The sequence below is a fragment of the Henckelia pumila genome, chromosome 4 (genome assembly GCF_033568475.1).
Source record: "Henckelia pumila isolate YLH828 chromosome 4, ASM3356847v2, whole genome shotgun sequence".
Taxonomy (NCBI): domain Eukaryota; kingdom Viridiplantae; phylum Streptophyta; class Magnoliopsida; order Lamiales; family Gesneriaceae; genus Henckelia; species Henckelia pumila.
In genome coordinates, this window is record NC_133123.1 from 31,265,692 (window position 1) to 31,291,899 (window position 26,208).

At 33.4% G+C, this 26,208-nt stretch overlaps 1 protein-coding gene across 1 annotated transcript; it reads right to left on the reverse strand.

Moving 5' to 3' along the window:
- Positions 1–17,489: 17,489 nt before the first annotated feature.
- LOC140865947 (uncharacterized protein At4g06744-like) lies at positions 17,490–19,657 on the reverse strand. Its single transcript, XM_073270788.1, has one exon. The coding sequence runs from the start codon at positions 19,517–19,519 to the stop codon at positions 17,708–17,710; it is 1,812 nt and encodes a 603-aa protein (XP_073126889.1). The 5' UTR covers positions 19,520–19,657; the 3' UTR covers positions 17,490–17,707.
- Positions 19,658–26,208: the final 6,551 nt, after the last annotated feature.

Sequence of the window (26,208 nt, forward strand, 5' to 3'; positions counted from 1 at the left end):
TGAGTGATTGTTGCTGTAGACAATTAAATTTATCAACCTTCAAATATGACAAGTACGAAATAGTTAAATATTAATAAAACAATTAGCTAATTTTGGAAAGATTAAATTCCTAAAAATAAATAGTTAATTAATTGATATTTTAATATATTTTGTGATCAAATCAAGATTGCATCTTGCACAAATTGGAAGAGAATACTAATATTTTTAGTATTTGAGATCAAATCTTGAATTAAATAGAAGAAAATACTAATATTTTTAGTATTTAAAATCAAATCTTATGATTAATGAAAGATAATAACCAAATAAATCAGGAGGAGCCAATCAAATTGCGACACCTCATCAAATAAAAATGGTAGGAATCTGCATAATTCAGCTATAAATAGGGGGCAGATGACCAAAAAAAACACACAACAAAGAAGACTGAAGCAAAGAAATAGAAGAATTCAAGATTTTTCTCTCAAGTCACATTCAAAAAGTTCAAGGCGCAATTCAAGGCGTTCTTCTTCAAAATCATCAAATTCGAGAAGATCAAGGCGTGATTCAAGGGATTAATTGCGTTCTTTTTCAAATATACTTAAATTCATTCAAATTCAAGAAGATCGTGTTCTTCATCAAATTCAAGAAGTTCGTGTTCTTCAAAAAATAAATCAAATTCATAAGATTCTTCATCAAATTCAAGAAGTTCGTGTTCTTCAACAAATAAATCAAATTCAAGAAGACTGTGTTCTTTATCAAATTCAAGAAGCTCGCATTCTTCATCAAACAAATCAAATTCAAGAAGATCGTGTTATTCATCAAATTCAAGAAGCTCGCATTCTTCATCAAATAAATCAAATTCAAGAAGATAGCTAGTGTTCTTCATCAAATTCAAGATAACAAATTTCAAGGCGCGATTCAAGGAGTTCATCGCGTTCTTCCCAAATTTTGAAGTTTAATTCGATATCAAGGTGTTAACCCATCGAATTAACTTTATCAAGACTTCAAATCAATTCTCAAGACATCAAATCGTCTTACAAGAAGATCAAATACTCAAGAAATTCAAATCCATCAAGATATTGTCATTGAAGAGGAAAATCAAGAAATTATTTAGAGATCACATCCACAAATCTTTATTTAATTTCTCAAATACACTTTGTATCCATTTTCTATTTCTTAATTTCAATAAATAAATAATTTTGCGCTACAAATTTTGGCACGCCCGGTGGGACCATCTTTACCCTTCATCTTTTCTCTTTACCAAAAGTTTTAAGCCATCATGTCCACCAATGAAAAGATCACTAACAAGAAGATTTCTACTACAAAGTCAACTGAAAGTCTTGGAGTCATCACAAGAAACATGTCTAAGAAATTACAAGAATCTTATGAGCAAACCCATTTTCTTGAGACCCATCAGAACTCTCACATAGAAAGCGTGATGGTGGCAAATGCCACAACTTTAGAAGATCAAATAGCAAATTTGACAAAGGCCATTGAGGAACTCTCGAGACATGTTCAAGAACAGGACTCCCAAATTATGAATTTGATGGACAAGATAAACTTTACTGATACAAGTTACATGGACAAAGAACATGAAACTAATGATGAAACTGAGTCATCATTGAAGAAAAAACAAAATGAACAAACTAAAGACTTACATTTTTCATCTGATGGGTCAGTTTTCATGGACCAGTTAAAAGACTTCATCATGGGTACTATCAAAAAAAAACTTGACGGAAGCTCCAAGCCATCTCTCACCTATGCCAAGACATATTCACAAAGGGTTGATATCTTAAGAATGCCAAATGGCTATCAACCTCCAAAGTTTCAACAATTTGATGGCAAAGGAAACCCAAAGCAACATGTGGCTCATTTCATTGAAACGTGTAACAATGCTGGGACATACGGAGATTACCTAGTCAAGCAATTTGTCCGTTCACTAAAAGGGAACGCATTTGATTGGTACACTGATCTAGAGCCATGTTCAATTGATAGTTGGAAACAACTAGAATAAGAATTTCTCAATCGCTTCTACAGTACTCGACGAGTAGTTAGCATGATTGAGCTAATAAACTCACGACAATGGAAAGAAGAGACCGTCATTGACTTTATCAATCGATAGAGAAATTTAAGCTTTAACTGCAAAGATCGATTGTCCGAATCTTCTGCAATTGAGATGTGCATCCAAGGTATGCATTGGAGACTTTGACATATCCTTCAAGGAATCCAGCCAAAGACATTTGAAGAATTAGCTACTCGAGCCCATGACATGGAGTTGAGCATAACTACAAGTGGAGCGGAAGGGCCTCCAACTCAATAATATCATAGAGCAAGAGAAACAGAAATTTCCAAGAAATGGGATGAATATTTTACCAATACTCCTGACCCACAAGAGTATAAACTGTGAACGGTATCCACCAAAAGTCTTACATGTGGTTAAACTATTATGTGCTCCACCAAAAGTCTTACATGTGGTTAAACTATTATGTGCTCCACCAAAGGTATTACACATGGTTAAACTGTTATGTCCCCACCAATAGTGAATTCATGTGGTTAAACTGTATTTCTCCCACTTATGGTATTTTATGTGGTTAAAATATTAAATCCCCACCTAGTCTAGGGCGGTTAAGAAATAGATACTCTTGGCCCGCATGAGTATAAACTGTACACGGCACCCCCATCTCAAACAATCAAATTTTTGAACTACGTTATGACTTGATCCCTATATTGGGTACGTAGGCAACTTAGATATATTCTGAGTATAGTCATGAACTTGTTGTTTTCTTTTCACATGAAATATTAATATGTTTTATATTTTCAGTGAAAGTTAAACACAATCAAAAGATCGAAAAAAAAATCTTCAAGTATTTTTAGGCAACTTCAAGATGGATCCTTGACGTGTTCAAATTATTTATAACGTCATCATCGAAAGGAGAAATATTTTCAATCATAGTGTATTTCCTCAATCTTATGAAGTGGTTGAACACTGAAAAATATTCCTCATTGTCTCTTCAAGAAAGTGAATTATTTTCACTTCTTCAAATCACCAAGCCTTCAAATTATGCGCTTCCACCATCTTGAGTTGATTGGACCTGACCCATCTTTCAAAATCTCTCGAAGTATGTGATGTGCAGTCGCAAGATAAAAAAAAATTCAAATATATGTTTCATCAATGCTGGTGAATTCTTTGGCACCTTGAATGACTTCATCATATATATGTCCGACGATGGAGAGGCCCAACAAAGAATATGTAAATGGTTCACAATGTAAAAGTCAATAGTTTATTATTGAGTGGACACCATGCTTCTCAAAATGTTTTCATAATGTTGGAATCTCGATCGAATGTGAATAATGAAGCATACACGGGGTCGTATATTTTCACTGCCTGAAGCCTATGATCACTCCGATAAAGAATGCCTTCAGTACACTTCCAATATCATTTGATGTAATGAAATTCGCCAAATAATTGAAGTGTACTGTCTTGTATTGCCTTTTGTTCAATGATCTGTCGCTTCGATGATGGATATGAATATAAGGAAGAAAAAAAATTTCATCCAAAGAAGATGCATGAAGGGAAAATAAAAGTTTCTATCTTTCGCTTGCTTGGTGAAGAAGAAAATATGGATGCAAAAAAATTTGGTGGGAATTAAATTTGAATTGGGGATTCGTGAAACCTCAAAGAAATTGCAAGTAAATTATCGTGACTTATTCACTAAAAAAATAAAAAAATCATTTGTGAATAAGTCTCGAGGGGCATTTGTAGACAATTAAATTTATCAACCTTCAAATATGGGAAGTAAGAAATAGTTAAATATCAATAAAAAAATTAGCTAATTTTGGGAAGATTAAATTCTTAAAAATAAATAGTTAATTAATTGATATTTTAATATATTTTGTGATCAAATCAAGATTTTTAAATCAAGATTGCATCTTGCACAAATTGGAAGAGAATACTAATATTTTTAGTATTTGAGATCAAATCTTGAATCAAATAGAAAAAAATATTAATATTTTTAGTATTTAAAATCAATTCTTGTGATTAATGGAAGATAATCACCAAATAAATCAGGAGGAGCCAATCAAATTGCGATACCTCATCAAATAAAAATGGTAGGAATCTGCATCCTTCGGCTATAAATAGGGGGGCAGATGACCAAAAAAAACACAACAAAGAAGACTGAAGCAAAGAAGTAGAAGAATTCAAGATTTTTCTCTCAAGTCACATTCAAGAAGTTCAAGGCGCAATTCAAGGCGTTCTTCTTCAAAATCATCAAATTCGAGAAGATCAAGGCGTGATTCAAGGGATTAATTGCATTCTTCTTCAAATATACTTAAATTCATTCAAATTCAAGAAGACCGTGTTCTTCATCAAATTCAAGAAGTTCGTGTTCTTCAACAAATAAATCAAATTCAAGAAGATCGTGTTCTTCATCAAATTCAAGAAGTTTGTGTTCTTCAACAAATAAATCAAATTCAAGAAGATTGTGTTCTTCATCAAATTCAAGAAGCTCGCATTCTTTATCAAATAAATCAAATTCAAGAAGACCGTGTTCTTCATCAAATTCAAGAAGCTCGCATTCTTCATCAAATAAATCAAATTCAAGAAGATAGTGTTCTTCATCAAATTCAAGATAACAAATTTTAAGGCGCGATTCAAAGATTTCATCGCATTCTTTCCAAATTTTGAAGTTTAATTCGATATCAATGTGTTAACCCATCGAATTAACTTTATCAAGACTTCAGATCAATTCTCAAGACATCAAATCGTCTTACAAGAAGATCAAATACTCAAGAAATTCAAATCCATCAAGATATTGTCATTGAAGAGGAAAATCAAGGAATTATTTAGAGATCACATCCACAAATCTTTATTTAATTTCTCAAATTCACTTTGTATCCATTTTTTATTTCTTAATTTCAAGAAATAAATAATTTTGCGCTACAGTTGCGCATGCGCCACTCATGCGGCTGGGCAAACATTTTGATATTTTTTTTTGCACCAAATATCCGTGTAAAATATTAAAAATGCATATTTGACCCCTGAGAGTATAATTTTTAAATCTATTCAATCCATAATACAAAATTTTTACTAAAACCCAATTATAAATATTTAGCAAACATTTTTGGTTTTATTAATTTTTATTTTTTATTTTAAATGTATTATCATTAATTAATTATTTTTTAAAAAAATATTATTACTTTATCCTGCTATCATTATTTTATTAAACTCACTTCGTATTTCCAACTTCTCTATTAAAGATGCATTCATAAACACTGATTTAAATAATTTCAAGTACCAAAATATTGAAATAAACTGATAAGTTCAAACATATTGCATTTTCTATTATGACTATATATTATTGAACTAAAATTTAACTTTTTCGAGAAGATACATTGCAAAGTTTGTAATAAATAATAAAAAAATAACATGGCTATATAATTCTAAATCGAAGAAGTAATATTCATGAACTTATCATTTTGGTTCAATATTTGGGTACTTTTAAATATTTAAATCATTATTTATGAATCATATTTAATGAAGAAGTTGAAAACACGAAGTAATTTGATAAAATAATGATAACGAGATAAAATAATAATATTTTTTTAGAAACAAGTTAATTAAGAATTATAAATTTAAAATAAAAAATAAAAAATAAATAAAATTAAAAATGTTTGAAAAATATTTTATAATTGGATCTTAATAAATATTCTGTATTATTATTTAATGCAAATTCTGCAATGCATTTTAAAAAAAAATTAGATTTTGGTTCAAAAATATATAGTCCTAAATTAAAAAGTAATATGCATGAACTTATTATTTTGGTTTAATATTTTGGTATTTTTAGGTATTTAAATCTCATTTATGAATGCATGTTTAATGGAAAAGTTCGAAACAAGAAGTGAGTTTAATAAAATAATGATAGCAAGATAAAGTAATAATAATTTTTAGAAAATAATTAATTAATCATAAAATTTAAATTTAAAATAAAAAATTAATAAAACGAAAAGTGTTTGCTAAATATTTTATAATTAGATTTTAATAAAAAATGTGTATTATGAGTTGAATATATTTAAAAATTATATTCTCAAGGGTCAAATATGTATTTTTAATATTTCACAAGGGTATTTGGTGCATAAAAAAATATCAAAATGTTTGCTCTGTCGCATGAGGGATGCGTGCGCAACAATCACTCATCTGAAGGGGTGATTGTGCTAATTTTATAAAAGGTCAGAGTTGAAGATGTCTATTAAAATTTCACAGGAGAGAAGTGTGCATTTTCAATATTTCACAGGGGTATTTGATGCAAATAACTCAAAATTAGAATATGAATTGACCCACAATAAATAAGATAACAAGTAAAAAAAAACATTCATGTTACATAAATAAAATTGTAATTTTTTTTTATGATATGGTTAAAATCTAGCATTCGATATGAAATGAATTCTCATTAACATATGACATATCACAACATTGTTTTTAATGAGAATCTATAGTCGCTATCTTTCGGTGCACTAAGCAAATTTCGAACTAATGCAATGACCTGCAAACCACGTTAGCTAGGTAAACTCCACTGGACAAGTCTTATGCAACAAACTAGTTAAAAAAACTGTTGGTAGGAAAATTGAACACCTGGACAAATGCTTAACCATAGATCTAAATTCTCATCACATGGGTTATATTATTGGCGATATTTTTTTTCTGATCATATCCATATTTCTTACCAGGAGGGTTTTAGTACTCGTCCTAGTCGTGCCTAGGCATGCTTAACGGTTCCATGGCTTACACTCCAAAGTCCAAACCGTGAAGTTGGTTCGGGGTTTACTACCGTATTCCAGATTGGATTGGTCCGGTTTTGGATCTGATTTGAGCTGCTGCCTACCAAAATGTATTTTATCCAAAGACAAAAACAAAAACAAAACGGAAGGGAACGGTTCTTGTTATGGATTGTAACCGTGGCAAAGACCCAGAAATGGTCGTGTCTGAAACCGGATAAAAATTCAAGGAACCACCGTGAACCCATGTGGTATATTCAGAACCGGCCCGGGTCCGAATTGACCGGAGTTGTTTTTTTTTAGTTTTTTTAAAAAGATTTTTAGTTTAATTTTTAAAACCTCAGCTAACCGTGTGTTTGGATACCTAAAAAATAGAATTTGGAATTGGAATTGGAATTGGAATTGGAATTGGATTTGAATTTTAAATATATGGAATTGAAATTTCATTTTGGTGTTTGTAAAAAAGTTAAAATATATTTTGGAATTTGATGGTATAAATTTTATATAAATGATATTTTATAAAAATATTTTGAAAAAAACTTAAAATTTATAACCAACGTATATATATTTATTATTAAAATATTTTTATTATTTTTATAAACCTAAATCCCGTGAAATCTCATGAAATCCGACCAATTTTATAAGGATTTCAGTTAGTTAAATGAAATCCCATGAAATTGCATCAAATATCAATCCCGTTTTGAAATTTCGTTTTGCCAAACACTCAAACGGTATTTTCAATCCGAAATCCGACCAAATCCAATGCAATTCCATGATTTCAAACATAGTGTAAATCAATTCAATAAATTTATATAAATAAGGAAAAAAAAAGACACAAATTAGTACAAAATTTGATAAATATGAGAGATACTGCAGACCCAAGCCAACTAGCGGGCTCTCACCATTTGACTAATTTTTAATTTCCCCGTTTGGATAATTGCAAATATAAATTGTGGGTTTGCTAATTAATGTGTTGTCTGTGGCTGTGGAGTGTGGAGGTACTCAACAGTCAACCCCACTCGTTTTTTTCTTTTTGACTTTGTTCCATAAGAAAAAAGAAAAGGAAGAAAAATAAGCCGAATCAACCTTAAAGTTTTGATGATAATTGGGGTTACCATCAGAATTATATGGACTTTGGATACTTTTAAATTTTCAGAGAAATAAAATTACCTTTGCTCATTTTCACGAGCTCATGTTGAGATGACATGCACTTATTCCATGTTACATAAGTTATATCTATGTTTAAAATTGTCAAAAACGAAAAAATATATGATTAATGTTGTGAAAAAGTAAAAATTTATGGTAAAAAGTAAATACTCCAAAACTCAAAATTTATCGAACTCTACACTTCACAAATATTTTTCTCTCAATTCAATTGTATTTTTCATCACAAATGAAAACCTATTTATAGATCCACATTTGAGATTAGTCCAAAAATAAATACATCATCATCTACATCATCACACACTAATTTTCCACATTTTACAACTCAATATTCAACATTCAACATTCAATATTCAATATTCAACATAATATTAATAATAATAATATTTTTCAACACTCCCCCTTGTGATGATGATCGTGATATGATGACTGTCTTCATTACGTGTTTTATACTGCCTCGTTAAAAACCTTACTAGGAAAAAACCCAGTGGGATAAAAACCATAGTAAGGGAAAAAGAGTGCAGCCACGTAAACTCCCCCTCATGTTAACATGAGTGATTCTTCACATATTCCGCAGATTGCGCATCCCAATGTTGTATATATGCTTTCTGAATATCGTCGTGGGAAGTGCCTTTGTGAAGAGATCTGATGAGTTCTCACTTGATTGAATATAACAGATATCAATATCTTTATTCTTCTCAAGCTCTTGAGTGTAGGCAAAAAACTTTGGGGGTATATGTTTTGTTCTGTCACTTTTGATGTATCCTTCTTTCATTTGAGCAATACATGCAGCATTATCTTCATACAACGTCACAGGCTTCTTGTCTACTGATAATCCACAAGAAGTTTGGATATGTTGTGTCATTGATTTTAGCCAAACACATTCACGGCTTGCTTCATGTAGCGCAATAATCTCAGCGTGATTTGATGAAGTTGTTACGAGTGTTTGTTTCTGTGAACGCCAAGAAATTGCGGTGCCTCCACGAGTAAATACATATCCGGTTTGAGAACGTGCCTTATGTGGATCAGATAAATATCCAGCATCAGCATAACCAATGATATGTTACGGGATTTAACTCAGGATCCATCATCTATCACAGGAGTGGCTGGGATGGTGGGTTTTGGTGTCTTTTGAGTACAAAAGTCTCAAATCTGTTGTTCCTCGTAGATAACGAAATATATGTTTAATTCCGTTTCAGTGCCTCTTTGTTGGATATGAACTGAATCTTGCCAATAAATTTACAGCAAAAGATATATCAGGTCTAGTGCAATTTGCAAGATACATAAGGGCACCAATGACACTTAGATATGGTACTTCTGGACCAAGAATAACTTCATCATTTCCACATGGACGGAATGAATCCTTTTCTATGTTTAATGATCTTACAACCATTGGAGTACTTAATGAATTTGATTTATCCATATTAAAACGTTTAAGGATCTTTTCTGTATAATTTGTCTGGTGAACAAAAATTCCACATTCTTTTTGTTCGATTTGCAAACCCAGACAATACTTGATTTTTCCAAGATCCTTCATTTCGAATTCTTCCTTCAAGTACATCATAACTTCTTGAATTTCTTTATTCGTTCCAATGATGTTTAAATCATCAACATATACAGCAATAATTACACATCCGGATGTTGTTTTCTTGATGAAAACACAAGGGCATATTAGATCATTTACATATCACTTTTTCATCAAGTGCTCACTTAGCCGATTATACCACATTCGGCCAGATTGCTTTAACCCATATAATGATCTTTGCAATTTTACAGAATAAAATTCTCTGGGTTTTAAACTTTGTGCTTCAGGCATCTTAAATCCTTCAGGGATTTTCATGTATATATCACTATCAAGTGATCCGTATAAGTAAGCTGTAACAACATCCATAAGACACATTTTCAAATTTTCAGATACTGCCAAACTAATCAAATATCGAAACGTAATTGCATCCATAACAGGAGAATACGTATCTTCATAATCAATTCCAGGCCTTTGAGAAAAACCTTGTGCAACAAGTCTAGCTTTATATCTGACTATTTCATTTTTCTCATTTCGCTTTCGAATAAAAACCCATTTGTATCCAACAGGTTTTACACCTTTAGGTGTGAGGACTATAGGTCCAAAAACATTGCGTTTATTCAGCGAATCCAATTCAACCTGGATGACATCTTTCCATTTGACCCAATCATGACGAGTTTTACATTCACCAAAAGATTTTGGTTCATGATCCTCATTTTCATTTACGATGTCACAAGCTACATTATAAGAAAATATCTCATCAATATCTTCTATGTTTTTTCGGTTCCATATTTTTCCAGTATTAATATAATTGATAGAGATTTCACGATTCTCGTCAGTTTGTGGTTCTGACAGAATATTTTCATCATCAGGTGATTCTTCTGGAACACCATTTTCTATTTTATGATCGTCGTGTTTCTCTATGCCTTTTCTTTTCCGAGGATTTTTATCCTTGGAACCGACTGGTCTTCCACGCTTCAAGCGTTTTATGACATCATGAGTGTCTTCAATTTGTTTCTTTGGAATTTCAATTCGAGCAGGGGCATTTACAGCATGTATATATGATTTTGTTACCCCTTTTGTGTCTGCAAATGCATCTGGCATTTGATTTGCAATTCTTTGCATGTGCACAATTTGCTGTACATCTTTCTCACATTGTTTGGTCCTTGGATCCAAATGTAACAATGATGGTACATACCATGTGATTTCTTTTTCGATGTGTTTCTTTTCTCCCCTAACACTGGGAAGATTTCTTCATTAAAATGACAATCAGCAAAGCGTGCTGTAAACACATCGCCTGTCTGAGGCTCAAGATATCGAATGATTGATGGACTATCATAACCGATATAAATATCGATTTTTCTTTGTGGACCCATTTTTGATCGTTGAGGTGGTGCAATAGGCACATACACCATACATCCAAAAATTCTCAGATGAGAGATATTTGGTTCTTTACCAAATGCAAGTTGCAATGGGGAGAATTTATGATATGCACTTGGTCTGATGCGAATTAATGCCGCAGCATGTAAAATTGCATGTCCCCATATAGAAATAGAGAGTTTTGTTTTCATAATCATTGGTCTAGCAATCAGTTGTAGACGTTTAATCAATGATTCAGCTAATCCATTTTGCGTATGAACATGAGCTACAGGATGTTCAACAGTGATTCCCATTGACATACAATAATCATTGAAAGTCTGGGATGTAAATTCTCCAGCATTATCAAGTCTTATTTTCTTGATTGTATAATCGGGAAATTGATTTTGCAATTTTATTATTTGAGCCATCAATCTTGCAAATGCCACATTCGGAGTTGACAATAAGCATACATGTGACCATCTGCAAGAGACATCGATCAATACCATAAAGTATCGAAATGGTCCACATGGTGGATGAATTGACCCACAAATATCACCCTGAATACGTTCAAGAAATATGGGTGATTCAGTTTGGATTTTAGCTGGCGATGGTCTTATAATAAGTTTTCCAAGAGAACATGCTTTACATTGAAACTTATTATTCTGAAAGATCTTCTGGTCTTTCAATGGATGACCATGCGTATTTTCAATAATTCTTCGCATCATTATTGAACCAGGATGTCCCAATCGATCATGCCAATTTGTTAATATTGAAGAACTATTAACCACCATATTTGTAACACCCGGTATTTTAATTTCGTAAATCCGCCTGCATAATTAGGATATTTAATTATTTAAATTTATGATTTATGGGTTAAATAATTCTATGAATTATTTATGCATGATTTAATATATTTTTAAGCATTTAACTCATAATTAGTGATTTTTATAATTTTTAGTATTTTTATTATTTGATCGCGTAGACGGGACCGTGGACGGACGAGATGACAAATTTCTAGCCAAATTATTTTATGAGTCTTTTTGGAGCCTTAAAATATTATTTTGAGTTTTATTATCTCAAAATTTTAAGTATTTAATTTTATTTAATTTTAGGGGTCATTTTTATCCAAAATTAGTCAAAATATTGACTTTTTAGTATTTTTAAAATTCCCCTAAATTAATAATTCGAGATTTTTATGTTGTTATCAGATTTTTTTAAAGTTATAATTAGGAGTTTAAGTTACATATTTAATATTTAAAACCTTTTTATTTTTAATTATTTATCTATATTTAATTAACACCAAAATTTAAACCTAATCTACCCAAACCCCATTTAGCCGATCACTTCACCCCTTAGCCGCCTCCACCCTCACAGAATAGTCATCTTCTTCATCGATCTTCAGCCCTAAAACTCCATAGAAGATCGGTTTCAAGGTTCCAAGCAAGCCAAAGTCGTCCCGTCGTCCCGAAGTCCTTCCTACACGTGTTAAATCCATATCTACGGTGAAAGGCATGATTTTCCTTCTCATTTTAACGTCATATCAGTATATATTATGTAGGTTATGGTAGGCATCGAAATCTTTTGAAAACTTTTTCAGAAAAATCGATTGATGTTGGTTTTAGGCGCATTGTTCTTCGATTTCATATGCATGCTCACGTTTTTCATGTCCATGGCTAGGTGGTCTGCTGGTCCATGGTTATAAGGGTTCCTTGGGGTCCCTAGGGTCGAGTGGTAGGGTCAGACATGGGCTGGAGATGGCTAGGAAGAGGTTGGGCATGGCTGCACAAAATCTGTGCTGTTCGCGCAGGTTTAGGGTTTCAAGGAAGGGAGCTTCGTTCTCCTTCCTCAGACCACGGTTTAGGGTAAGGTCGGTTGGGTTAGAACCCCCTTTAAGTTTTCTAAGTTTTTGCAAGAGGTTTCATGGTCTTTCGTGGTTGGAGCTTCGAGAACGAACGTTTCTCCCGCAGCTGCTCGGGTCTGCGCGACAGTGCAGAAGGGCCGGGTGGCAGAGCTTCGTTCTCACTCCATAGTCGACGGTTTGGGCTGGTTCTTGGCTTGTTGGAAAGGCCTGGATGTGAGCTAAGTCCTAGGGGTGGCCCTCCGGCCGGTGGGTGGTCGGAGCAAGGCGGCCGCCGGGGATTTCGGTTGCTGCTCACAGTGGCAGAACAGTCTTGGGAAGGGGGTGATCGGGCTAGGGTTTTTGGGCATGGTCCGGGTCGGGTCAGGGGCTCGGGTTGGGTCAGTAAGTTAGTGGGTCGGGTTAAGTGGGTCCGGGTTTGGTGGGCCGGGCTCGAGTCTTTTTATTTTTAAAACATTTTAAGAATTATTGGGTTTTTGAGTCAATTAAATTAAAATAAAATTATTTGGACTCCCAAATAATTTTATTTGGATTTTTAAAATTTTAATTAAGTTAGTCCATAATTTTTATGGGCTTTTGGGCCCATAAAAGTTAATGGGCCAGTCTTTGGGTTTTTGGGCCCAATGGGCCAGTTTAAGTGTTATTGGGCTTAGTGTAATTTTAATGGGCTTAATTAATTTAATTGGGCTTAAAGTTTAAGATATTGGGCTTAAGTACGTTAATGGGCCAGATTTAAGTTAATGGGCTTGAGTGTAGGGCCAGCAGTCCAGAACCATCAATGAGAAAATTGCATGTGTCCTGATTATATATTTAATTATTTTTATGCATTTAAGTTATTTTAATATTTATATGTTAGTAAGAAAATTAAATTAAATATATATGAAGGACACACAATTTATTTAAGTACATGCATTCATGAAATCAATTTTTATGCTATGATTGAAATTCTATGGTTGAGCAAATAAAATATTTTAGGTGGAAATTGAAGTAGTGTGGCCATTTATGGGCAGTTTTCTGCCATTTATGTATGGGCAGTTTCTGCCATTTATGTATGGGTGGTTCGCCACCAGCCTCGTACGATGGTTTCTTAGACTGATCAGTCGCACTATAAGTATGGGTCACACTTACGGATAGGACCATTCGATGTTAAGAAAATAAGTGCTCAACAACTCAGTATGTATGATATTATGTATGTTATGTATTATGTTATTTATGTTTATTTATGTAAGTTATGTTATGAAATTTTAAGCATGCTCATTCATGTATATGTATGTATTAGTATTAAATTGATTTAAATTATTTTAAACCCTTGTTAGTATGCATGTTGGGCCTCTAGGCTCACTACACTGATATGGTGCAGGTGAGTACGTAGAGGAGCAGGTTACTCCTACCGGTGGTGAGGACGTATGAGCAGCGCTGCAGTAGCCCCGTGACCGTGACAGCTTCTGAGTCACCGTGCTTGAGTCTTATGATACATTTTATTATTTTTAAGGGTTGAGGTGTTTGGAATATTTTATTAAATATTTTAGTGCATGCACACTTTTTATTTATTTTATTTATGCAGTATATTTTGAATTATAGGGGTTGACTCAGATATTTATTTAATTCAAAGAATGCATTTTATTTAAGTATTTAAATTGTTTATTTATTTAGTCATGAATTTATTTTAAGTATTTTAATTCAGTGCATATATGTATGGGCATATATGTACATATTTTATTTAGTAGTAAAAAAAAAAAAAAAAAATTTCCGCATATTTATTTATTATAGAGCTAGGGACGTTTCAATATTTGATTCGATTGGCCTTATATGTGTATAATGCAATCCAGTAGGGAGCATTGATAATTTTTCAACCACATATTTCTTTCCTGATTTATATGTGATAAGACACATATATTTCTGATTTCCATCAGTTATCGTCTCAGTATCATACCCATGAGAGTATATGTCATTAAAACTCAACAAATTTCTTTTCGATTGTGGTGAATATAAAGCATCATTTATCAGAAATTTTGTACCATTAGGTAACAAAAAATGTGCTTTTCCACAACCTTCAATCAAGTCTACAGGACCTGATATGGTATTCATCATTGTTTTTGTTGGTTTTATTTTCAAGAAATATCTTTCATCTCGCAGAATAGTGTGTGTTGTACCACTATCTGGTATGCAAATTTCCATGATATTATTTCCATGTTTTCTCATAGCATTTTTCATATCAAACTTCACAAAAAATGCAATAAAGAAAAATTAAGTACAATACAAATGCAAAATATAACATGCTTTATAATACAAGAATGCATGAAAAATACAAATTTGTTACAATGTAGTCCCACCAATATTTTAATCAATGTCTTCGAAATCATTCAAAAAATCTGCAGCATTGAAACTAGTTGAACCAATTAAACGGTCACTATCTTCAACAAAATTTGTCTCTTTTCCTTTCCCCTTTGTCGATTCTTTATAGAGCTTACATAGGTGCTCAGGTGTTCGACAAATATATGACCAATGTCCTGGAGTGCCACATCTATAACAAACACTCTCAGTTCTTTTTGAGTGATTTTCATTTTCACTCGTATTTTCATGCTGCCTTTTTAGTGGATGGTTCGTGACGTTCTTTTGAGATGAGTTATTGAAATAACTATCACGATTATTTTCATATCCACGGCTGTGCCCACGACCGCGATAATTTTTACGTCCACGACCACGCCCACGTCCTCGTCCTCGCCCACGACCAAAATCTGGTCTATGCCTTTGATTTTGATTTTCATTTTTAATTACGACATTTGCTTCTGGAAATGCCGTTGATCCAGTGGGTCGGGATTGATGATTTCTTACTAACAATTCGTTGTTCTTTTCCGCCACAAGAAGACATGCGATGAGTTCAGAATATCTCGAAAATCCACGCACTCTATACAGTTGTTGTAGAGTTATATTTGATGCATGAAAAGTGGAAAATGTTTTCTCAAGCATTTCCATCTCTGTGACTTCAAGTCCACAGAATTTCAATTGTGAGACTATTCGATACATCGCTGAATTATAATCACTGACTTTTTTAAAGTCTTGGAATCTTAACATATTCCATTCATCACGGGCGGTCGGGAGTATAACTTCCCTTATATGCTCAAATCTTTCTTTCAGCCCTTTTCATAAAATCATTGGGTCTTTTTCTGTGAGATACTCACATTTCAATCCTTCATCAAGATGTCTACGTAAGAAAATCATAGACTTTGCCTTTTCTTGTGAGGATGATATATTATTTTCTTTTATGGTATCACTTAGACCCAATGACTCAAGATGCATTTCTACATCGAGAGTCCATGGCATGTAATTCTTTCCGGTGATATCGAGCGCAACGAATTCAATCTTTGTCAAGTTTGACATGGTGGTACTAGAAAAATAACAATGCATTTTATTAGTTAATTTCCATTAATATGACAATACAAAATAATGGAAAAACGTAGATTACAAGTGCGTATATAAATAGATAAAAAATCTGTGGTGGAAAATCGCCGGTGAATACAAAACTCGTGAGCATGATGATCATAGTCGTTATGAAAAATATCCTTATAAATGCCATCATTTTCATCTTCGAAAAAAACCGAGGATAAAATATTTTGAGAGAAATAATGAATTTTGGTGTGATTGAAAATGAGTTTGAGTGATCATATATATAGGTAAAAAACTAGCCGTTTATGACCGTTTGTGACCGTTGGGGGTAAGAAAAATCGAGTATGTGTTGAATAAAAAATTTGTGATAATGATGCAATGCATATAATGATAATCATAATTAAATAATTATGTATATCATATCACATTATTATAAGGTCGGTGTCGTAGACAACCTTTTATATAATATTGTGAAATTATACTAATAAAGTTAGTATAAAGTCAGGTATAGTATATCATATCACATTATTATAAGATCGGTGTCGTAGACAACCTTTTATATAATATTGTGAAATTATACAAATATGATTATAAAGTTTAAAAACTTTAGAGTCTTTTGTACTTGTCGTATCCCTTACCGGGAGTATGAGATGTCGTCTTAACATCCTCCCAGGATTTATAACAAGTTTTTAAAAAATCATAATATGATATTATATATTAAATATATACACAATAAAAATATATAAACAGTAAAATAAAAATTCTTATATGTTGAATATTTTTATCTTCTCTTTGTGTTTTGGAGCGTCGGAAATCTTCGAGCGATCGTGCTGATAACGTGTTGTGAAAAAGTAAAAATTTATGGTAAAAAGTAAATACTCCAAAACTCAAAATTTATCAAACTCTACACTTCACAAATATTTTTCTCTCAATTCAATTGTATTTTTTTATCACAAATGAAGACCTATTTATAGATCCACATTTGAGATTAGTCCAAAAATAAATACATCATCATCTACATCATCACACACTAATTTTCCACATTTTACAACTCAATATTCAACATTCAACATTCAATATTCAATATTCAACATAATATTAATAATAATAATATTTTTCAACAATTAAGAATTTAAGATATAATTTTGGCAACATAAAAGACTAAAATTGCAAAGAAATGTATACTAAAATTGCTATTTCTCTCCTATAAATAACGATTCCTCCAGAAATTAATCTCCCTCGTCAAATTGTTATATATTTATTTGGAGATTTTGAGGAATAAAAAACTTTGCAAATTTTATTTTTTAAAATCATATAAAAATTACCACAGAAAGCACACCTCGTAAAACTCATTAAAAAATTACTCAAAAAGAACCATAATTGAAAAAATATATATAACATAAATTTGACAGAATATCAATATCTCAAATCGAAACGATACATTCCACATAAATGTTGTATAACGAAAAATGTTACCATTATAATTACATGTTTAAAACATATTCATCTTTAATTTACTGCATGGTACGGTCTATACTCTACAGCCAGCTTACAATTTGATGAAACTGGCAAGATTATACTATGGAATACATAATTTAATGAACACTGAAAGATATATAGTACTAGTAAACAATAATTTTGTCGTTCAATTTCAAAATACTTTTCAATTACCTCTGCAGAGCAGCATAAGTTCTGGGTTGATCCATCAATATTCTCCGGTGCGGCCTAATTAATGAAGAATCGTGAATCTTGCATGGAACTTTAACCAGGGACTCCTGATCTGGGCACCTGTTGCGCTTCAAGAAGAAGGCTTCGCATTCTGCAGCGCTTCTCTGCTCCGGAAGATCCAAAACGCAGTTCATTTTGATATCAAGCACTTTGTTCTTGATCAGTTTCCTGCATTCGGGTCCAACTTGTGTGAAGTAGTTGAATTTCAGCGTCAACTCGAAGAGGTCTCTAAGCCTGCACAAGGATTCAGGAACCGCACCGTAGAATTTATTGTAAGATAAATTCAGATACTGCATATTTTCCAGGCACCCGAAGGACAGAGGAATCGGGCCTGTGAGCTGGTTCTGGCCCACGTCCAAGAGAATGGCTTTTCGCAGCAACCCAATCTCGTAAGGAAGACAACCGGAAAGCTTGTTGTTCAGCAATAAAGCTTCGAGCAATGTTTCGGAAGCTTGACCTATGCTTCTTGGGATCGGGCCTTGGAAATTATTGTTGGCTAAGGTGAGATATAGTGCTGGTGTTTGGCCGAGGTTCTGTGGTATGTTTCCGACGAATTGGTTGTTGTTTAGGAAGAGAACATCGAGGTCTAATGTGAAAACCTGCGGCGGGAGTTGTCCGGTGAGTTTGTTGAACCTGAGGTCCAAGAATGTGAGATTAGTGGCGGTGAGGACTGGTTGTGGGAAGCCTCCTTTGAGTTCGTTGTTACTCAAATCGAGTTCGAAAAGAGAGGAGATTTTGGAGATGCCGGAGGGTACTTGGCCGGTGAAGTTGTTGGAGTTTGCATGGAAGACGATCAAGTCCGTCAGGCCGTCGAGGAAATTGGTGAGCTCGAGTGGATTGCCGTCGAAATTGAAGCCGTTGAAGTTGACGAGAGCGACTCTGAGCTTGTTGTCGCTAATGGTGGTGTCGCAGATGAAGCCCTTGTAAGTGGATTCATCTATACAGATTCTGTTGCCTCTCCAGGTGGAGGTGATTCCAAGTGGGTCGTATGTTATTGTGTTTTTGAATCTTTGTATGACCTGTAAGGCTCTTTGAAGCTCGGGTGGAGGAGTGTAAGGTGATGGTGATGGGGTAATTGGCGGCTTCGGGGTTGGTGAGGGAGGCGGAGGAGGAGGAGGAGGATGACGAGGAGGAGGTGGAGGTGGTGGTGAGGGAGGCAGAGGAGGAGGAGGAGGAGGATGTCGAGGAGGAGGTGGTGATGGTGATGGTGAGGGAGGAGGTGGAGGTGGTGGTGGTGGTGGTGAGGGAGGCAGAGGAGGAGGTGGTGGTGGTGAGAGAGGCAGAGGAGGAGGAGGAGGATGTCGAGGAGGAGATGGTGATGGTGAGGGAGGAGGAGGATGACGAGGAGGAGGGGATGGTGATGGTGAGGGAGGAGGAGGAGGATGACGAGGAGGGGGTGGTGATGGTGGTGGCGGCGGAGATGGAGGTGGAGGAGGAGGAAGAGGGGGAGGAGAAGGTTCCGGGCACACATCGGACGGCGGCGGAGGTGGAGGTGGAGGAGGAGGAGTAGGTTCAGGGCACACGGCGAGTGGTGGTGGAGGGGGAGGAGTGGGATCGGGGCACACAGCAGGGGGTGGTTCCGGTGGCTGAGGGCAACCAGGGCAGCCACCGTAATAAGGAGAAGTTCCTCCGCTCAGAACCACATTTTGTGCGTGTATGCTGCCCGGAATGGTGGCATAAACATGATGAAATCCGAAACCAAAGACCAAGAATACAACAAGAAATGGAAACAAAGTAGATCCTTTACCCATCTCCTTTGTATGATATATTTATGTCATGCACATTTTCCTCTCAAACAAAAACTATATATATATATTTATATATAATATATTAATGTTATTGCCACTAATGTTGGGTTAGTATTGAAGATTAATGTGAATATAATACACACGAATAGGTATAATATAGGCTTCAAGATTTGGCCACTACTCGAGTGTGGGATTAATGTCCCATGAGTAAGGTAGAAGAGCAGTGTTATTTATTGTTTGAGTATTGAGTAGATGCACCAACATTAAATACATCAGGCCCTATCTCAATTCTGGAGACAGATCATTGCAGGCTTCTCCAGTAAAATATATATATATATATATATATATATATATATATATATATATATATATATATATATCAAGATTCAATACAGCTTTCCTTTGCAAAAGATTTGACCACATAGTTGCTGTTACCTAATTTAAGGGGATTGGAGACCTACTGTGGGCATCCTCACAGTAGGGGCCATGGGTGCTGTGGGGCTAAATGGGCACATTTTGCTTTTTCTTAAATATATTTTTTCCAAAAAATTCTGCCATTCATTTTCTGAAAAAATTGTGTAAGTGAAAGAAAGACTTTAATATAAAAAGTTGAATTTCTTAATCCTTTTCATGTCAAATTTTCCTATAATTGTATGATTGGCGAATTATTTTATTTTGTTTTTTAAATTTTAATGATATTTAAGAAAAACTTTGACGTGTAAAAAACTTAAGATCATCTATATAACTGAAAAGTTTTGTTATAATCTTTATCTTTTACTATTTATTAAGTGTAAGCATATTAGAATAATTAATTTAGTGTCATGGTCTATTTTTTAATATGTCCAAAATACCCTTCTTTTCAATTTTCTGTTTTCTTCATGGTTCTTGTTCACTATCCCCACATCTCCAATAACACTCTTTGTCAATTCCAGTTCTCTTTTTTTTTTTAAATTAACCTAACATGTTAAGCATCAAAATTCATATACATTGTAGTTATTATTTTACACACGCAAATGTATGTACACGATTGCTAGTCCTTATTTTATGTAAGGACCACTTGATAATCCTCAATATTCTTTTGAAACAATGAATTTCAATAGATATGTATCTACTAATACACATTTTTTTTTATCAATTGTCTTTCTTTTTGAAAGTATAATAATATTACCCCACAGCACGCCATACTATGGTGATGCCCACAGTAGCCATGTAAAATGAATTTCATGGAGATTCGTGGTATGATTATGAATATTGATACGATATATTTGGTTTTAAAAAATGTTTAGATAATTGCAATTTTAATCTTTATATAACTTTTCTAAATTTGATTTCATCCATTAAATTGGTTTTTCTTTTTGGTTTCAATCTTTTTTTCAGGTAATGCTACATGTACACGGAGTGTTACCGTTGGATTACACATTACACTTAATATACATGATTTGATGATTATCTCTGCATTTTATTTAGAAAAAATCTTTCAAAAATACATGTAGCTAGGATAATCATGTAATTTTAAAAGTAATGTGTAACTCAACGTGTAACACTTTGTGTACATGTAACATAATCTTTTTTTTTTCTCCCTCAAAACCACTAAATCCGCTGGATTTTGCTCGTATATAAGCATATATAATTAAGCAAAAAAAATATTAAAGGAAAACTACGACCTTTTTTCCTCTCATTTCAGAATACTAGGTGGAGTTTATCTTTATTTTCTCCATTTTTCAGGGTTAGATTGATTTTAATGTGTGTATTATAAGTTTTATTCCAATCACGTACATTAGTCATGTAGGAGAGAAAAAGACCTGAAATTAAGTGGATTTATTGAGTTCGAGGGAAAAAAAAATCAAAATTCAAAAACAAATCCAAATTAGTGGATGAAGGCCAAAATATTGGTAAATTATAAGGCTAAGATCGGAAAAAAAAACCAAACTTACGGAACTAAAACTACATTTTTTTCGAAAACGCCTGTAATGTTTGTCACACTATTTTCCGGTAACTCATTTCAATTAATCCTCTCTCTCTCTGGATCAAACTGGAATTCCTCTTATTACAATCGACGTGCATAGATAATAGTAGAGAATGTGCATGAGGGTCACCGCCCCCAATTTTGTAATTATATTAATTTACCAGAAACTGAATATATAAATAAATGTTATTATTTCTAAATATATAATTTATGCAATTGTGATATTTTGGTTCAAGTCTTTCTATCCCTACTTCATTTTCCCCCCTCTTCTATTACTTACACACCTTGTAATTTGTAATTGGCTTTCCAAAACCGAACTCCTAAGGTAGGTTTTTGAATAGCTTTAACAAAACATTTCTCGACTTTTTGTTTAACAAAATTTTGATTTTTTTTTAAATTTTATTAAAAAAAATTGAGAAATAATTTCTATAACCTATTCGAAACACTACCTAAATCTTCTTGGGAGCATGATTATAGGTGTTCAGAAGCCGAACTAAATCGAACCAAACTACTTTTAAAAAGGAATCACATTGTTCAGATTGGTTTTCAGACGATCATGATTTATATTAATTTAAATATCAGCAGAATGAAAATTTTGGGTTGGTTCAATTTTGGATAGAAATCAATCTAATCAAATCGATTACAATAATATAAAAATTGTTTAGTGTGATTTTTCTAGGATATAGAAACATTGTATTTTTGATAAAAAAAACATTGTATTTAATAATTAGTGAGCTTTGTAAATTTTAACAGTACAACAGTTATATTGAGAATTTAAGTTATGGGAAAATAATTTTTTTATCTATTAACTTGTTCATGTTTTGGTTTTGGTCCATAAACTTTTCAAAATTTGGTTTTGTTACATTAAATTTTAATTTTCAATGATTTTAGTCCAATTGCACACGTGTCAGCTAGACATTGACATACGTTAGCATTTTCCGGGTGACGATTGAAATTTATGGCACTTTGTTGTCTTCAATTTCTATTTATATATTTGTGGGTTGTGACTTCAAATTTTTTTTTTTTACTATATATGTATTTGTTATCTCAAAAATAATAATTCTAAAGGTCCAACCCAAACATTACCCTTATATTTATCAATTATCATAATCCAAATAAGGTATTCCCATTTCACTACTCTCAATTAATAATATGTACCGACAAAATAGAACTCCATTGTCGAGTTGGTAAAAAAGTACCATGCCATAAATATACTTAGCATATGTAAAGATCGAAAATTGGCCCTCACTACCTCTGCCCAAATTGCAATAAATAACTAAACTTGCATATTTTTCACTTATGCACCGTTTTGTTCACGATATTACTAATATATGTATAATTTATTTCATCTCATCTCATGTTCTTCTAATCATATTATTTATCTATATATTAACTATTTATTTCACATCAATCAAATCATTAATTATTTATTTCACATCAATCAAATCATTGAATTCAAATTACTATATTACCCCATATAAATAATATAAATTTTATTTTATTTATTGTTAAAAGGACAAAATAGTCATTTAACATTTTTATATAAAATTTAATCAGTCAAATCAAATAAACAATAATCTATCAATCAAATTCAATACAATTTTAACTATCATTTCTTATTTATTTTTTTATTACATTATACTACTAATCTATAAATTACTTATATCATAACTCAAACCAAACAGTGCTTTAATGTATTAATATTTTGCAAATTCGAAGAATATATCTTTAAAAAAAGGAAAAAAAAATCAACCATAATATATTCTCACCTTCAAATAATAAGGTCCAACTTTCATATCCCTCTCATGCTAATTAGATTTAGGACAACGAAACCTACACGAGATCGACAACTTTTGTTACCTCTCCCAATCCAAAAGATATTAATCATTAAATTCTTATATATCATTTTTAATTAAAACCAAAACTTTATTTCAAATTCCCATCTTTGATCAAGTTTTTAGACATCAGTAAAATTATAAAATCCATTATTTGCTATATTTTAGCTATTTTGTTGCATATAACATCGCAATTTGCATCCAACATTGATGATATATTTAGTACTGAGTATGTTTGATACATGTTAAGATATTGATCACATTGCTGATATATACGACGACGCCACATTGACGAGCAGCTAATAAAAGACCAAACTTCCAAGTATGCAAGTAAACGAAGATCAAACCACTACAAAAACCTGTAAAATGAAATTTAAGACTAATTTTGTATCTAGCTAGAACGACCGACAAGGAATACAAATTTAAATGCATGCAAGAAGAAAACTTTTCACTGACTCTGTACAAGATAAATGTGGGTCTAAGCATTAATTCCACTTGAATACAATAATAAAACCAGTAGGTATCCAAGTATTCGGTTACCATGTCCACAGCTCAAAAGCACATGGAGCAGTGCGTGATCAGCATTAAATATGGCTGCCCAGCCCTAAAAACCAGCACATGTAACTAGCGACTTCTCAACCCCAACATTTTGATGCCAATCATCATTTTTAAGAAATTAATTAAGGATAATATTGATGAATCCTTATGATCAATATGGGGTAAGTCTATGATACACCATGTAGTGACTCGCGCCGTGATCATCTACTAATCAGAACTTAAGCATGCATTTAATTTAATTAAACATAATCAGAGAAATAACAGCGAAAAATCTTAAAGATAAACAATTTCAAGATAAATGAATCTTGATACAACCAAATTGAATATATACCGAATAAAATCTTAATCTAGAAATCCTCTGATGACCCTTGCTACCAAGCCCTGGTCACCTCTCAACTACTGATCTCGCTCCTGGTCCACCTGCAAAACCTGCCCCGTCGAATGGGATGTCCGAGATAAAAGCAGGGACGTGAGCGCTAACGCCCAGTACGTAAAGTATTGAATATACAGGTCTATATGATGCATGCAACATGAACTATGAATGATCTGGGTAACTGGGATCATATCTGGAAAATCATGCTCAGTTCATAGGCGCCTCCAGTATGCGCACGCTGCTCCGAAAATCCAGTAAGTGCCACACATACTGAACCCGATCTTGGACTATCACCGTCCTGGGTAAAAACCGTACACGCTGCCCCGTCGGTCCAGTGGGTGTCACACGGTACCCGATCGTATAATAACAACAACCCTAGGGCTGAGCGACCCTAGAACAACTGGTTATCTCAAAAGGATAACAGGCTCAACATGGTATGCAAATGCCGCATACAAATCATGAACAGTAAATCATGCATATTATGACAGATAATAATGCAACACATAATTATGCAACACATAAACATATATATTCAGCTTGCTATCTCAGTCTGTACTTACGTACCTTAGTTCTACTAGGCAAGCTATACCAGCTCTAAAGTCCAAGCCTATAATCCGCACTACAATGCAAAATACTCATGCATTATAACAATATTCTAAAACCTTAACTGCGATATAGCATACTCCCTATTTACTATAAGGAGTCAAAGCTATACCTGCGTCCGTCGTCAGCCCGCTGATGACGATTGCCCCAGAACTTGGGCACCACTCCGCAGCAACCCTGGAGCGCCTCGCCAACCTCCGGACCAAGCCTAGGAAGGATGAAATCACTCCTAAACTCCTAAAACTAGGCTGAAACCGAGAGAGAAAGATAGGAATTGGTGTGAAATTGTGGCCTCGGAACCCATATTTATAAGCCACGATCGAAGCTCCGATCGAAGGATCGGAAGCTTCGATCTCCACCTGCAGCTACGTGTTCAATCCTCGAAGACACTTGGCACTGGACAGGGATCGGAAGCTCCGAACGGGGATCGGAAGCTCCGATCGAACCGCTTCTTCCGAACTGTTTCCGGGTGCTTCCGAACTGGTTTTGGACCCCCGGGACCTACCCTACCATTTTCGGACGTTACGGATCTGATTTTTCACTTATTTTAACCAAATAAGGACTCCTTAAACATGTTTTGACACTTTTAAAATTATATGTCATTTTCTAACATGTTTAAAATCACCTAATCTTGTAAAATGGAATCGGGCTACTACACACCAGGAGTGTTTTACCCCTAATTCAACATCATTAGATCATGTGGGTCCCTTGTATTTTTATGAAAATTGACATGTGTATGGATGATCCAAAGACTAATATTTGACCACATCATGGGGAAAAAAGTACTTCAGATATAGCATAGAATAATCCATCAATATGTGTAATGCTTAGTTATGACTATGAGATCGATTTCTCTCTGTTCCTCTCATTTTGATAAATTATCATTTGATAAAATTATCAAAACTTTTGTTGCATGATTGTACATCACAATAACATGAAAAGAAAAGGAAACCAAATACTCCTAATCTAAAGTTTAAACAAATTAATCGCGGTACCCATGCATTTGGAGAGACGATATTATTGATGTATGCACCACATCCGTCTGGGATCGACAAAGCTATGCTACATCGAGTGAAATAGCATAGCCTTGTGAGCTGATCATGAAAAGTCAACTAACTTGTCTTTGCATATTTATATTTTATATAAAAATAAATAATTATTCATTTTAATCTTATCCATCTAGTACTATGGTCCCTGAAAATAAATTTAAATAACTTATTAAAAAAATATGACAAAAAATACATGAAATAACAGTTTATGCATGGACTAATTGGTGCCTAATTGATGATTAATGCGGGTTCAACCTATTTTTAAAATATTATTTTTAAAATGTTTTCAAATGTCATCGTTGTAATAA